The sequence below is a fragment of the Mus pahari genome, chromosome 5 (assembly GCF_900095145.1).
Source record: "Mus pahari chromosome 5, PAHARI_EIJ_v1.1, whole genome shotgun sequence".
Lineage (NCBI taxonomy): Eukaryota > Metazoa > Chordata > Mammalia > Rodentia > Muridae > Mus > Mus pahari.
In genome coordinates, this window is record NC_034594.1 from 3,855,115 (window position 1) to 3,871,852 (window position 16,738).

General features: G+C 39.8%; 1 protein-coding gene across 27 annotated transcripts in view; it reads right to left on the reverse strand.

The window, feature by feature from the left end:
* Positions 1–3,462: 3,462 nt before the first annotated feature.
* Rims1 (regulating synaptic membrane exocytosis 1) overlaps positions 3,463–16,738 on the reverse strand; it is a 480,520-nt gene continuing 467,244 nt past the window's right edge. For all 27 annotated transcript variants that reach the window (XM_029538285.1, XM_029538283.1, XM_029538282.1 and 24 more), the window contains 5 exons: positions 14,075–14,213; positions 11,344–11,456; positions 8,719–8,820; positions 7,764–7,903; positions 3,463–6,074 (listed from right to left, as the gene is read on the reverse strand). In XM_029538285.1, coding sequence (XP_029394145.1) covers positions 5,856–6,074; positions 7,764–7,903; positions 8,719–8,820; positions 11,344–11,456; positions 14,075–14,213 — 713 coding nt within the window. In that variant the 3' untranslated portion in view covers positions 3,463–5,855. The remainder of the gene's footprint in view (positions 6,075–7,763; positions 7,904–8,718; positions 8,821–11,343; positions 11,457–14,074; positions 14,214–16,738) is intronic.

Genomic DNA, 16,738 nt, shown 5'->3' on the forward strand with positions numbered 1-16,738 from the left:
GGGAGGGGAGGGGAGGGGAGGGGAGGAGAGGAGAGGAGAGGAGAGGAAGAGAGAAGAAGAGAAGAGAAGAGAAGAGAAGAGAAGAGAAGAGAAGAGAAAAGAGAAGAGAAAGAGAAGAGAAAAGAGGTCAGCCATAAGCACAAGGGGGTGGGGAGGGAATGGGGAGAGATGGGGGAAGGGAAAGCAAGGGCAAGAGAAAGCAAGAGAGCAAGAGTAGGCAAGCAGTCCCTTTTAGGCCCAGAAGTCAGGCCTACCTGACTGTTGCCAGGTAACTTCGATAGGGAGCTTATGCAGAATGCTAAAACCTTGCATTTTAACTTTCACTCACTTCTGAGAATTTTTATTGCTAGCTTTATTTCTATCATGGACACATTCATGATTGAATAACATAGTTTAAGCCCCATGACTTTGAGTCTTTTCTGTAGATTTTCTCACGGTTGCTTTCCACCTTTGTCCCACTGTGGTCAGATAAAGTCCAGGGATTATTTCTGTTTTTCTATATCTTTTGAGGCTTACTTTCTATCTCAATAGTTATCAGTTTTAGAGAAGGCTCCATGAGCTGCTGAGAAGAATGTGAATGTGGCAGAATGCATCTGGTTAGAACAGTTTGATTTATGGTGCCTTTCAATTCCAATCTTTTGTTTGTTTGTTTATTCTTTAATTTACTTATTTTCTATTTATTTTCTGGGTGATCTGTCAAATGGTAAAATGGGCTATTAAAGCCACCAAGATTTTCTCTGATGTGGTTAATCTGTGACTTTATATCTAGTAATATATATTTTATTAAATAGGCCCAGTAAATAGATCAAGCATGACTGTTTAGAGGTGAAAATGTTTTTATTTCCTTTGAGTGGCTCCACTTAGGACCATATGAAGAATAAGTGCTTCTCAGGACCAAGGGCCACTCCTCTCATCAATATTCAACAAGGCTATCCTCTTAGGATAGGGAGTTTTCAGAGGGGGAACCAGGAAAGGAGATAACATTTGAAATGGAAATGAAGAAAATATCTAATAAAAGTTTTTATTAACTCTGTCATAGGTACCAGGTATTAAAAAGTAAAGAGAAAAAAAGAAAAAAGAATAGGTGCTGTAAGAGGCACTGATGATGTCTAGCCTAAGGAGATGGTGCCCTGTAAACAGATGTCATTGTTCAGGAAAGAAATAACTTACATTTTAAGTCCAGCTAAGCACCTTGAATGTCTACAGGTCCGAGGTTCTATTCAGCTCCTTAATGTAGATTTATGGCTGGTGCAGAATCGAGGGATCATTGGATTAGAGGCAAGTCAAGTAAGGGTACTTCAAAACCAACTTAAGTTTAAGACCCACGATAATCTGAGACATAGCTAGGGGAAGCTTTGGTTTGTCTCCATCACTTATGCTGTTCCTGAGAGCCACAGGTGATTCATGTACTCATGAAGTTGCAAAACGCCGGTGCTGACCAATCATAGGAGGATAGTTGAGAAAAGCCTTTAAAAGGGGCTGCCTCTCCTATTGTCTATCCTGCATAGTAACTGCAGTCACTGAAGTAACATGTATGAGACCAAGATGGGCAAGAATTGGCCTGGCTTTAGGTCCTTTCCATAAGGGAAAATGCAAATCCAGGTCAAGTGCAGTCAGAGTCAGACACTAATTAATTTGCCCTACCTACCAGAAATGCAGGGACAAACATGGAGAAGAGACTAAGGTAATGGCCATTCACTAACTGGTCCAACTTCAAACCCATCCCACAGGCAAGCACCAATCCCTGGTACTATTAATGAGCCTAACATAACTGTTCTGAGAGGCTCCACCCAGTAGCTGACTGAAACAGATGCAGAGACCCACAGCCAAACATTGGACAGAGTTCAGGGAAGGACTGAGAGCCACAGAGGGGATAGGAACCCCACAGGAAGACCAACAAACTCAACAAACCTGGGTCCTTAGGGTTTCTCAGATAAGGAACCACCAACCAAAGAGCATAGCAGGCTAGACCTAGGTCCCTGCACCTATGTAACAGATGTGCAGCTCCGTCTTCTTGTGGGTGTCCCAACAACTGGAGCAATTGCCTGCCTGTGGATCCTGTTCTCCTAACTGCTGCTCTGCCTGGCCTCAGTGGGACAGGATGCATAGCCCTGCAGAGACTTGGTGTGCCAGGGTGAGGAGGGATAATCGGAGAGGAGAAAGGCAGGGTAGGATGGGAGAGGAACTGTGTAAGAGGGAGACAGTGGAGGCACTGATCAGGATGTAAAGTGAATAAAAATATTAATGGAAAAAATGTTTATTGGAGCAGGAACCCGAGCTTGCCGGAGCTTTGACCTTGTCTGCCCCCTTTCTCAATCAGCAGCATCTCCTCTTGTTCTTCCGGAATCTAAGCTGTGGAGCTTGCTGTATCAAGCAGGAGTCATCACAGTATGTACAGGGAGTCTGTGAGAGTCCAGCATAGCCTTGTGGGATCTCTTTACATACAAGTCAGATGCCATCCTGACTGACTGCTTATGCAATCACTTCTTTTAGTAGTTAGGAGTCTCTCTGATTTAAGGCCCTTTTTTTTTTTTTTTTAAATTTTAAGACATAAACCCTAAATATTGGCTAAGTAATATCAAACCATATATATATCTTAGCCTGAAACTTTAAGAAAGTCAGCAAGAAACTATGAAATCTTAGCAAAAATGAGTTTTTAATATTTAAATAATTTTTTTGCACTAATGGCATAATTTCTCCCTTCTCTTTCATCTCTCCAAATACTCTACTGTGATCCGAACTTTCTTTCAATTTGGCATTTCCCTTTTTCTGTCAGTGTAGACCCTAAAATCTTAAGGGAAATATTTCTCATCTTGTCTAGCCTAAAACTGCCTCTGCCTGCACCCTGGCCTCAGGGGCAGCTTGGTCCTCTGCCTCACACAAATATGGGCAAGCATATGGTGATGAGCATGTGTGAAACACTTCACTCTGATGGTTTGTTGTAAACGGAACTGAACACAGCTTTAGCCTCCTCTCCACCTAACACAATACATTATTATCTCATCCTTGGTGGGCCAATTCATTAGATCACTCCATGGGCAAGAAGTCACATGCTTATTTTAAAACTTCAAACACCTGCTGGAGTCTTAAGTTGCTTGGGTGTGTCAGATATGATGTTGACACCACTGTTCTTATTTCCCCTTCTTAAGTGGAAATGAGTGTAGTCTACAAAAACTCATGCGAGATTTACCTATGAGTATTGCAGATGTTATCTTGGTGACTCAGAGTCAGTGCAGACTTAGTTTATTTCAAGTCAGCCTACTGTAGGCAAGGTCCTATAAGCTAGACAGTGGACCAGAGGGAAAAGGCTAAGAGAAAGCCAAGATACTATAACAAGAGGCGCAAAGACTGATTCTTCAAATATGTCATAGAACTTGAAGTGATTTGTCAAGTGGACAACAGAGTTGTCTCTTTTATTAGCACATTCAAACAGCAGCAGAAAAACAACCTTTGTTTGATTCTTACTGAGTTTTATTGTTTTTAATAATACCACTTTTCAGAAGTATAGTCATGTGCTCACTTAAGACAGGCTGACAAAGTGAATACTCATATGTAATGCAAAGTACCTTTCAGGCTGTCTGTTAAGACATATATAGTGCAGTGACAGGTCAGTCAAATGCCCACAGTAGAAAGCAAACTCAAAGCTCCCTTTCCCAACACCTGGGTCTCCTTTTGCACCAAAGAACCCACAATGGAAAGCTGGCAAAACATAGAACACAGATGGCTACCAACTGACATGAAAAGTAAGTTTTATTAAACATGTTTACATACATGAGTGGTAAGTTCATTTAAAAGCACAAGGGGTTGTTAAGACAAGTGGTCAAAATAGAAAGATATTACCCAATTTTAATGGTTGATGGTTGGCCACTAAGACAGAACAGAACCTAGTGAAGTGCACCAATTGCTTCAGTTCTTCCTGCACAGCATGGTGGGTGGTGGTCAATCTGTGCCCTGTGGGATAATGGGCAGGTAATTCTGACATGTGTAAATAATAGTAAATGATTCACTTGGTGCAGGCAGTATGTCTATGGATTAAAACCTAGTGTTTACACAGTGTCTACATGTGTTACAGCCCCACAGGAGGAATCTACACCAAAATATTTATTAGAAGGAATTTTGGTCCATACTACATCACGTTTTCCAGAGGGTAAAAAATAAAGTCCATCTATAGACATTTCACCCCAGACCCACATACTGAGTCTGGCTAAAACCTGCAAAATGTCTATAACAAAAATGGATGGCTTAGATTTCTTGGTTATTTCAGTATAGTAATTAACAAGCAAACTGTACAAGTACATGCAACATACAAGCCGGCCTATATGGAGCTAACATACATTATTAAATAACCTTTTGTCTCTTTGCTTTTTTTTCTTTCTTTTTCATATTTTTTTATACAAAATGTGCATGCAGCTTTGAACAGCTCCAGGTCATGCTGCTCTAACTGTGGAATCACAAAAGTTGAACGACTCATAAAAGGGGGGCGGGGTGCATATTGATGCAGCTGCAGGACCAGGCAGGCGCCTGCAGCACAGACACAGAAGGTCACAAGGGAAATCCAAAGCCAAGAAAACCCAAATGAAGAATATGCAAATTGGAATTCGGCTGTATTCTTTTTCTTCCTCCAAAGTAAGATATTGTGCATTTAAAAAAATCAAGCTTTGTGCTTGCATTGACCTTAAAGAAATGTAAACTGAAATCCAATAAAAACATTAATTTAGTGCAGAGTTTATGAACTGGAATTTCCAGTGCAATATTAAACAGCTCATACGATGCTCTCTCCAGGGCTGATGGGTCTGCTCTGGGGCATGGCTGGGAAGCCTGGGCATAGCTGAAAGTGTCAGGCTCAAATCCATTCTTAGTCACCATTTTGGGGAGCTGAGAGTATGGTTTCTACACATGAGCATTTTTTTCTCTTTTGTTATCAGGAAGTAAAAGGCATTGCAGAAAGGGTTTCCAAAGCACTACTATGTGGTTAGCCTTCATCCCCAGCATCAATCAGTTCTAGGTCCTTCAAAGTCTTCCGTGCCAAACAATGGAAAACAGAAATGAATTATATGGAATGGGAACAGATATGCTCTCCACTGAGAAGTGATTCTGCCATGACGAGTTTGGCTGACGATTTTTACTGGGTGTGTGCATGTGTGGAGATTCCACACACAAGACTTGGGAGAACTGAGAACCGGCCGCCTGTGATACCCTTCCCTGGCTTTACCTCGCCCAGCTTTGGAAACTTTGGGGAAAATGCTACAGAGACTGCTTCAGCCCTTTTTTTGGTGCTTTTGGAAAAAAGAAAGGGAAGGGTCTCTGTGGACACAAATTCTGTTATGACGAAGCAAAGAAAGACAACGACAAAAAAATGAAAAAGAAAACCAATGAACTAGTGGAAATAACAAAGATAGTGAAGACAGAGAGAGAGACAACGGGGAAAAATCCGGCAAACAACACTCAAACAAGGAGAGCACACAGAAGAACTGAAGAATCTCAAACACCAGGGAAACAGCACTGCTGTGGGCTGTGCAGACGTGTGAAGTACACCTTTGCACAGAGTGAGAGCTTCCAGTTTGTTCAATTTGGTGTGTGTGTGAACTTGAGGTTTCCTCTTTTTTTTTTTTTTTCCTATTTGCAAGAAGTGTCAGTGGCTCTCACTAGCATGTCGATACTTACTGCAATTTGATTGACTGCCTTGTTCTGTCATACAAAGCCATGTTTTAAACAATTGGGACACAATTATCGAACAACTACTACAGGCAAAACACAAGTTGATTGTCTGTCTCCAACAATGCTCTTGATCATGAAATATCTGGTTCTGATAATTATCCTGAAATGTAGAGTTTGGCTGGAAGGTTAGGAGATTACTATGACCGGATGCAGGGTGGCCCAGACGAACTTTCCAGAGACGATTGGGAAGCCCGGCGGGTGAGGGGGGTGAGTGTGGGATCCACCAGTGAGGATGGAGGGAACAATTTATACCATCCAATCACCATGCTGGACAGATCAAGTTCTTCCAACAAGATTTGAGCCACACCCATGAAGCATTTGTGGTCCATTCTTCCATAGTCACCCCAGACAATCACCTGCAGAGAGAGAAATATAATGTCAATCTGAACTTCCTTTGTCCACATGTGAGGACATTCTGCAAAAGTGTGGTGAAAGCAAAGGTTATGAAGCAAGAGTGTCTAAGAGAAAGCTGCATGTAAACAAATGTCTATATATGTATTTATTCATATATATGTATATATATGAATATACACATATACAAACAATGCTGATATATAGGTGTCACTTTTGTATTATAAACAACAATGAAGGTACAGACATACACAATGTACGTTTTGCAAATCTAGAAAAGTAAAATGAGCTATCTGACCAAGGGTACAATGGAGCACATTTTCTTTCTTTTTTTTTTTTTCAATTTTTTATTAGATATTTTCATCATTTACATTTCAAATGCTATCCCAAAAGTCCCCTATACCTTCCCCCGCCCTGCTCCCCTACTCACCAACTCCCACTTCTTGGCCCTGGCATTCCCCTGCGCTGGATCATATAAAGTTTGCAAGACCAAGGGGCCTCTCTTCCCAATGATGGCCGACTAGGCCATTTTCTGCTACATATGCAACTAGAGACATGAGCTCAGGGGGTACTGGTTAGTTCATATTGTTGTTCCACCTATAGGGTTGAAGACCCCTTCAGCTCCTGGGGTACTTACGCTAGCTCCTCCATTGGGGGCTCAAAGTCATCTATTGGAGCACATTTTCAATGGCTCTGTGAATAACGTGAGATTATGCTGCATACGTCTATTAAATTATAGATGTGTTAGTGAAGGAGCAGATGGAAGACAAGTGAAGGTGGTATCTCTTGGTTTTCTCCAGTTTGATTTAATCAGGTTAATAATGAGAAAATGAGCTCATGGGCACTTATTACTATTAACTACATTTGTGTCAGGCAAGTCTTCCAGTATACATTCTTGGGGTTTGTGTTCTAATCCTGGGGTCATCTATAAAAAAGCACTTTATTTCTGTGATTCTAAAATATAATCTTTACTATAGAGATAATGATATTTAGGGCACAAAGACATTAGAAATTTTGCAAGAGGTATGTACCTAACAGATGAGTTATGTGCTTATTTCTATTCTTTCTTCTACATTCCTCCATTTTATAGCTCATGTCTGATACTAAGTAGTGATTAGTCATTCTTAACATTAAGTCATGGTATCTACCAGTCTATGTATCTATCATCTACATCTGTCTGTCTGTCTGTCTCTCTCTCTCTAATCATTTAATCTATCTATTTCTATAATCATCATCATTTATCTATTATCTATCTATAATCATACCTATCCCTCTATCTATTAATACATCTATGTCGATCAATCATCTATCAACTGTTTATTATCATTTATGTATCTATTTATCTATAATTATCTCTATCTATCTTCTATCATCCATATTATTACCCGTATTACGTATTCTCTATATCATCTGTATTCTTACAGCTGTGTATCAAGAAGAGGGAAAGGTTAAGGATCACAGAGGACAGAGACAAAGGAGGAAAGAGAAAGATGTTGCATTTTGTTTCTTCCCACTATATACACCAAATATTGTTAATGCCATACATACTATACTATAAACTGACCAGTTTCTATCTTTCTAATCATGAACATTAATAAGCGAGGCTTTACTGAACAGATTTTCCTAAATGCTGTCCACATCTTCAATGAGCTGATAGATATCACAGTGTAATTAACCAAGCAAAGTTTCCTGACCTGAAGAACTTTACCCTGTGGACTTTCATCAAACACCAGGGACTGCTGATACAAGGGATCGAGAGTTTTCCGTGCAATTCTTGTCTTCTTTTTGGCAATACAGGCTCCATTTTCCAAAAGATAAACCTTCACATAGGGAGCTAGACCAAGATGAGCAGACATAGAAGAACATATTGTTAGAATTCTATTTTTATTAGTCCAGATCTTAAGGGATTGGAGATTCTTATTAGATGTATCTTAAACTGCTATATACATTTCCATCGCTCTAAACATCCAACTCCTTACAATGTATCCATCCATCACCACTGCTGTGACTTTTCTCATGTCAAATAAGTGTCTGTGAAGTCATCTTGACTCTCTTACTTGAGTCAGGGCTGGCATGAAAATGCAGGTCCACATTTTATACCTTAATGCTTTTTCTTTTATAGTTTTAGGTTTGTAGAAAAATATTTAGTATAAGAAATGGCTATAATTATTTTAAAGAATAGTAGCATTTCCGTAGTACTTCTCAACAAAATAATTATGCAAAGAAATACCAGATCCATTTTTATAAAATCAAAGATCATATAAAATTGTGTTTTAAGCAATCAAATGATGCAAAATCAAGAATGTAAGACTCGAATGCATTATTTTTACATGCTTTTTAGCTAGTATCAAACATAAACCCATATGTAACAAAATTATTAAGATTTTTCCATATTTAAGTCTTGCCTAGGGGTTGGAGGTATGACTCAACAGTTAAGAGCACATATTACTGTTGCAGAGGACCTGGGCTCACTTCCTAGCAGCCACATGGCAGCTTAAAACAGCCTGTAATTCCAGTTCCAGGTAGCCTAATTCTTTCTTCTGACCCCTATGAGTACTTCATGCATGCATATCTGTATCACTACACATAACAGTTAAAATAAATATACATTAACAGAGCCCTGTCCAAAATGGTGCAACTGTTCCTTACCAGGTGTAGATTTGGAGCCAGGTTTTTGTGTAAGGCTCCGGGCTCTGATAACCTCAACCTCCAACTGACCCTTCTTATCCTCCATCCCGATTTGGATATCTCCTGCAAGTGAAGACCAAACAAAACATCAGCTTCTACTCAAGTCAGGAGATCAGGAGAGAAGATGGCAGAAGATGCAGAGCTGTTTATCTCCGTGATGGGAGATGCCTGCTGACGTGAATACTCTGCTCAAATCCACTTTTCTCTCTCAGGTTACAAATCAATTTGTTAAAGTATTTTACATTTTTATCTGGCACTAATCCATGTTTAAATTTTATGTTTATCTGCTTTTTAAATTTTTTTTAAAAAATTTTATTAGATATTGTCTTCATTTACATATCAAATGTTATCCCAAAAGTCCCCTATATCCTCCCCCTGGCCCTGTTCCCCTACCCACTCACTCCCACTTCTTGGCCCTGGCATTCCCCTGTACTGGGGCATATAAAGTTTGCAAGACCAAGGGGACTCTCTTCCCAATGATGGCTGACTAGGCCATCTTCTGCTACATATGCAGCTAGAGATATGAGCTCTGGGGGTACTGATTAGTTCATATTGTTGTTCCACCTATAGGGTTGCAGACCCCTTCAGCTTCTTGGGTACTTTCTCTAGCTCCTTCATTGGGGGCCCAGTGTTCCATCCTATAGGTGACTGTGAGCATCCACTTCTGTATTTGCCAGGTACTGGCATGGCCTCACAAGAGACAGCTATATCAGTGTCCTTTCAGCAAAATCTTGCTGGCATATGCAATAGTGTCTGCATTTGGTGACTGTTTTTGGGATGGATCCCTGGGTGGGGCAGTCTCTGGATAGTCCATCCTTTTGTCTTAGCTCCAAACTTTGTCTCTGTAACTCCTACCATGGGTATTTTGTTCCCTATTCTAGGGAGGAAAAACTATTCTCAACAATAAAAGAACCTCTGGGGGAATCACCATGCCTGACCTCAAGCTGTACTACAGAGCAATTGTGGTAAAAACTGCATGATACTGGTACAGTGACAGACAGGTAGATCAATGCAATAGAACTGAAGACCCAGAAATGAACCCACACACCTATGGTCATTTGATCTTTGACAAGGGAGCTAAAACCATCCAGTTTATCTGCTTTTTGATGTGCATGTTTCGAGTGCGCATGCGTGCTGCTTGGGTGTGTGTGTGTGTGTGTGTGTGTGTGTGTGTGTGTGTGTGTGTGGGCATGCATCTATCAGAGGACAATCACAGAGCCAGCTCCATGATTCCCATGTTCATCTTAAAGATATGCACGCTAGTTGAATAAGAATCGCCAACTGCAACATTGAGGCGTTTACAGGATGTGCGTACGAGGACTCTGGTGCAGTCTTCTTGTCCTTCTGATACTACCATATATACTTAGCAATGACAAAGTATAACTGTCTCAATTTCAATATTAAGAGAGAAAGCTACTGGTGACACTTTGGTCACTACTACAATAACTGCATAAATACCATCTGCACGACAATGTATTTTTGTTGTATTGACACCACAGACCATAAAATACACAGCATTTTTACCTTCTTAAGAAATCGTCTGTGGATGGAAGGTTATTTACATTGCTGCCATCTGAGGTATAATGAACAATTTTTATAAGAACTGCCAGCTGGGTGGGGGTGGCACATCCATTTAATCCCAGAACTTGGCAGAGGCAGGCGACTCTGAGTTCAAGTACAGCCTGGTCTACAGAGTGAGCTTCAAGACAGCCAGGGATACCCAGAAATCCTTGTCTTGAAAAACCAAACCAAAACCCCTTAAACAACAAAAAAGAATTATCAACTATCTTGTTGGTTATGTCCTGATTAATAATTTTCCAGATTTTAAGTATATAGATCTAACCATACAGTGAGTCAAAATGCTTACACATGTCACCAGCTGTCCATTATAAAAGCTGTGCCCAAATTCTGGACGTTCAAAACTTCCACACGTATTGCCAAGTGTCCATTATAAAGGCTGTGCCTATGTGTCCTATCTGGTGATTGTATTTACAATATTGTTTTTTAGAAAAAAAGATGTTACTGTGCTTGTCAATTGCTTCAGAAATGACTTACCTTTATTTCTATAAGCTGTTGTATACCTATAAACTGCATGCAATCTCTGATGTAAATTAGGTGATTGCAATTCCCTACTCCTAGAGATCCCCCATATATATCCAGCTTAGCTATGTTTTCAAAGTAGATATAGACCGTTTAGTCTGAACCATGAACAAGGGTTGGTTACCAGGGTGTGTCACATTCTAACCTCCAATTTGTGTAAGAAAAGCAATTCGGAAAGCTAACGGAAGAGTCCGTTTCTCTCCTTTCCAGGAACCTGGCTTTCAGGTGGACAGCTAGCTATGGATGTTATGTGAATCTCATCTCATTTGTGATGAAGCCACCTAGCCATACTTCTTTCAAGCATTTATTTTTGATGTTGTTCTTTAAGCTTATAACTTGTGAACCATAACATACAGCTGCGTTGTGATCCTTCAATGTCATTTATACTTTATGTGCGAGAACAGTAATACCTTCTCTCATCTGTAATGCTACTATGCAATTTTAAATGACCTTGTCAACCATAAACTGCAGAAAAATAATTCTTACCCATGGCGGGGGTGGCAAGGGTTTGGCGGCCAACAAGCTGGGCTGGTCCCAGTCCATCAAGGAAATCGCTGAACTGGCTGTCAGGCCCGACTCGAACTCCAGGAAATATTAAGCTACAGCAAACACATAAGAGCAAAATCAAATTAGACTTCTTGCTAGTTGCTTTTCAAGTCATCTGATCCGCAGACATACACCCGGAAATTGTTTTTCTGTTTATTCATGTCACCTATGAGGCTAGCACAGGAAGCTCAATCCCTCATCTGATCGAGAGGACGGAGCTTTATTATCAGAATCCATCTAGGAGACAGAAAAGTAACATGGCTTTCTGAAGATAGCCTTTCATATTGCATGGTCTGCGATGGGTGAGCTGATCTGCAAGGTCTTCAGAGATTTTTATCACACAATTGACTCTTGTTATTATGTCTTTCCTGTTATTATTAAGTAGTATAATGATCCCTGGGCATTAGCCCACCCTATTGGGAAGATTTTCTGCAGATCAGTGAAGGTGTATTCTCTTGTAGTAAAGCTATACAAACAAATAAGTGATTTCTTAATTCCTAGTAATCATAGAATTCCTAAATTTGTACTAGTAGTTTTGAGCCCTTTATGGAAAGGGCTGGAAAGAGGGCTCTGTAAGCCTTTATGTGTCATGGGCTAATTGTACTAGGATAGATAGCAGGTTTGGATCAAATTTACGATCAGGGAAAACATTACTTCTAGGTGGTTGTAAAACCATTACCCGATAACTAAAGGTCATAAACTGGGATTGGACAATTTATTTTAAGCGCAAGGATAAAAGATAAAATATTGACTGGATTTATCCATACAACACTTCAATACTAATGAGACAAAAGGCAGATAATTTGCCTCTTGACAAAACTGTGCTAATTTATCACATAAGAATTATTGTTTTAAACTCTTAATGAACCTGTAGATCTAGTAGCAGAAAAAGAACGATTAATTAGACGACTATTCTCACTAGAAACACATGTAAACATCTCTGCTGCAACTTCTTATTCAATTTTTGATTTGAATTTATGTTTTAAACATGGACTTTTGAAAAAAAAATGTTACTTGGAATATGATGTGATCATGTATCCTGAAAAGATATAAGAATTAAGTATGACAACAGAAAGTAGTTTCCCTTTTTCTCCCTTTCACAAATAAAGATTCACATCTCTTTTCAAAATGAGTGCTTCTTTCTGCAAGCATAACTTGCTCTAGCTGACAAGGAGTTAGCTTTTCCAGTCTTGCACTCCGACCTGCAGGAGGGAAGAACTGAATCCCCTGCTGTTAAACCTTGGGTGTTAATCTCCAAAGCCAGCTGGGGTTTTAACCACAGAATAAGCAAGAAAGGTTTTTTTTTCAGAAGCCATCAGCTTCTAAAATCAAGTACAGTTAGGGAGTTAAGTTTTCCTACAAGGCCTGAGTCCTTGGCCTTTTGTCCTGGGTCCAATGCATTCCCCTGACCAGAGCTGGCTTTTGGCAGTTTATAATCTCACTTTAAGGCCCGAGGCTCCATTCAGGAAGATTCTGTTACAGTTTATAACATGTCAACTTTTCTAGATATTTGTAAGTTAATCTCATTAACTTTACATGTTTATCCATGAGCATTTTAAACAGCTGCTAGTATATTTAGTAAATATTATAGGACAGTACAACCTCTTACAGAGAATACATCTAATGTTTTCAATTTTGAAAATTTGAATTTACTATTACTGGTGTGTGTGTGTGTGTGTGTATGTGGTATGTGTATGTGTGTGTGTATGTGTGTGTGTGTGTGTGTGGTGTGTGTGTGTATGTGTGTGTGTGTGTGNGTGTGTGTGTGTGTGTGTGTGTGTGTGTGTGTGTGCACATAAGAAGTCATGCACCTGCCACGGCTTTGTATAGATGTCAGAGGTCAACCTTCAGAAACCAGTGGGTTCTGGGCGTCATTAGGCACAGCCTTTACCTAGGAAGCTATTTTGCAAATCCTAATTTATTCAGATTTAAATATGAAATATTAAATCCAGATTTAAATAGCTGGATAAATATGAAAAATTCATAGGTGTTTCATCTATTGTGACCCACTAACCAAACATAGTGGTTACTTAGAAGAAATATTTCCTCTGAAAGAGTTCAGTTTTAACCCCCAAAATTTTAAAAATAGAAAAATACAGATTTTGTTTAGTAACCACACATACTAGTAAAAGTTCTCACAAACAACAACAAAAAAATGTGTCTTTATACATTTAGAATTAATTTTAGAACTAAAAAAACTTTATTTAGAAAAATGAGGTAGATAGAGTTTTTTTTTTTTATGCTAAAGTAAAAATGACTTAGTGGTATTTTAAAAACAGGAAAATGTAAGTTGTCTATGTGTAAAAAATGCATCAGATTTACAACATCATGCAGCTCAGAATAGTGTGGAGAGAAATTGCAAATCAGAAATCAGTTTCCTGCTTTTAAATTTTCATTCAGGTGCTTCTGGTGGCAGAGCCAGGCCGGATGTTTCCTATATGAAAGGATTCATTAAATGTGGCATTTCTATACTATCTGTTATGTGAAGGACCCCGCTCTATTCCTTTGACAGATTGAACAGGTGCATGGATATGTCCTCGGGTGTCCCCAGGATGTCAGGTTCGTTTGAAGCAGGTACTGAAACTTCTGGGTACATGAACACGTGACTCAGAAGAAGTCTAGAACACCCTAAACTTTAAGGCCACATGCAGCAAGACGCCATGTCACTTACTTTCCTTCTGAGCTATAACTATTGATGCTGCCATCCGTGGACTCCCGGCTTGGCTGTCTCACCATCTTCCGCATTTCAGCCGCCATTCCCGTTTCTGTACTCCTCTGGATGGTGCTTTTTAACTTCTTGTGGCCGGACTCTGATTGGGGGAGAATGGAAACAGAAACCAAGTTTTATTGAGCCAGTTTTTTTTTTTTTTTTTTCCTCCTGAATAGCCATTGGCTCTGCAAAGGCAATAGTTACTTTTCGTTAGCATTAGATGTTTAATAATGGCTGAAGAGAATAGAGAATGCCATTGTCTCCCAAAGAGTACTTTTGTTGAGAGGTGAGTGGTAAGTATGGCAGCCTGCGGCTCCAGGGATGGCCCGGGTCTCTGAGAACAGAAGTGAACTAGTGTAGTACCACTATGGCAACTGCACCAAAAAGAATGGGTCTGGCACCGGATTGTTACATGGAAAATAACACTGAGCAATTTAACAGGTTCCTAAACTGAAATAGTCCAATTGTGCAGAAGCAGAACTACAGGAATGGACCATCCCCTCCAAACATTAGGAGACTGCTCAAAATGAAAATTCCTATAGCATCGGTACTGCCATGTATCTCTAACCTTCATATAAAGGAGCAGTAATACCTAGTTTCATTGATCGCTTTTACTACACCTTATTTTACGCTATCTAGTCTGGGATGTGGGTTATGTGTATGGGTTACCTAGTTAGGTAGGACAGGTATGAATTATGCATTCGAAGGAAGCATGGCTCTCTCCAACCTTCTGATTCAGCCATATAACCTGCTTGGCATCTGTACAGTACACTAGTTCATTATTTCAATTTCCTTGTTTTTCTAAGATAGAGTCTTCCTGTTTAGTTCAGGTTGGTTTGGTCTTTTCGATCTGGCCAAGGCTAGCTTTGAGATCCTGACCTTCCTGTCTTGGCCACCACATACAGAAATCATAAGTATGTGCCTATAATTTGGTACATAATAAAATAAAAATAAATATGGGCTCTGTCTTAGTCAGGGTTTCTATTCCTGCACAAACATCATGACCAAGAAGCAAGTTGGGGAGGGAAGGGTTTATTTAGCTTACACTTCCACATTTCTGTTCATAACTGAAAGAAGTCAGGACTGGAACTGAAGCAGGTCAGGCAGCAGGAGCTGATGCAGAAGCCATGGAGGGATGTTCTTTACTGGCTTGCTTCCCCTGGCTTGCTCAGCCTGCTCTCTTATAGAACCCAAGACTACCAGCCCAGAGATGGCACCACCCACAAGCGGACCTCCCCCCTTAATCACTGAGAAAATGCCTTGCAGCTGGATCTCATGGAGGCATTTCCCCAACTGAAGCTCCTTTCTCTGTGATAACTCCAGCCTGTGTCAAGTTGACACAAAACTAGCCAGTATTGGCTCATTTCAGTTGTTTAAAAACTCTAAACATTTAAAATATTGACTTAATTACACATACAATTATACATACAATAAATGCCAAATAGTAAGAGAAGCTACTAAGCTTTTTTTCCCCCCAAACACGTTCCATATGCATTTCTGGTTTACTTTTTTGTGTTGCATGCTTTAAGACACATTTGAAATACTTTCCGTATATAAAATATGCACCTATCCATACAATTTTCATTCCCCATTATCTTTCACAAATGCAGGTATCTAAGTACATTTCTAAATACGTCATATCAAAGGTGGCATCCCACCTTCTCATTTGGTCACTGGATCTCTTTTTCAAGTTGTATAATCAAAGATCTAATAGATGCCGTGCTCTGCTGTTCACATTCTTATAGGTATCTGTGCTAAAGCCAATGCACATGTGGTATAAAGTGTTCAGGCACTGCAGACACAGCAAGCACTGGAGACAGTCTTTATCTCCCAGTCCTACTTGGCTACTCTTTGTTGCTCACTCCACACCTGCCACTGAACATCTATCTACCTGCAGCTAAAATCAATATCCAGGTCCGCAGGTGATACATGAGTATTGTTCAGTGCTTTTCCTATATATACTGAATGCGTGGATGAACAGTGAAAAAAATAAAATCAGAAGAGCACTATTGAACTCAACAATGGGACATTATACATCTTAGTAAACAAATCTCTCATTCTATTTAATTTATCATACAAAAGTTGGCATTCTTCCACTAGATAGCAATGCTGATTCCAAACTAAACCAAGTCTTCAGTTATGGACATTCCAGTTACTATAGTGCCACGCCCACTCCAGTAGTGACTCGCATTACAGGTTTGGAAACCTGGAAGCAGTCCTGAGGCAAAGGAGTTTCAAGGAAACTCAGCCTCCTGGAAACCTTGGCATTATCATAATCCATACACTCAAACCCTATCCCCACTTTAGTATGGTGTATTATAAGTACCTTTAAAGATTGAATTTTTATCATAGGTGAGTTTCCACCAGTGTTCCAACTTCCCAGAAAATCCCTGAAGCCAACAAAGCTTGGAATTCAGCAGGATTCAGTGAGAAGGTTACCTATTCATTAAACAAGCTTGGAATTCAGCAGAATTCAGTGAGAAGGTTACCTATTCATTAACATTCAAATTTACTTCTAGTAAAGACCTGTGAAACTAATTAGGCATTACAAAGAACAGAGCCAGACCAGCTCAGAGCTAGTCTGCAGAAGTGTTTACTGAGGACAGGGAATTCGCATTGGCCTGG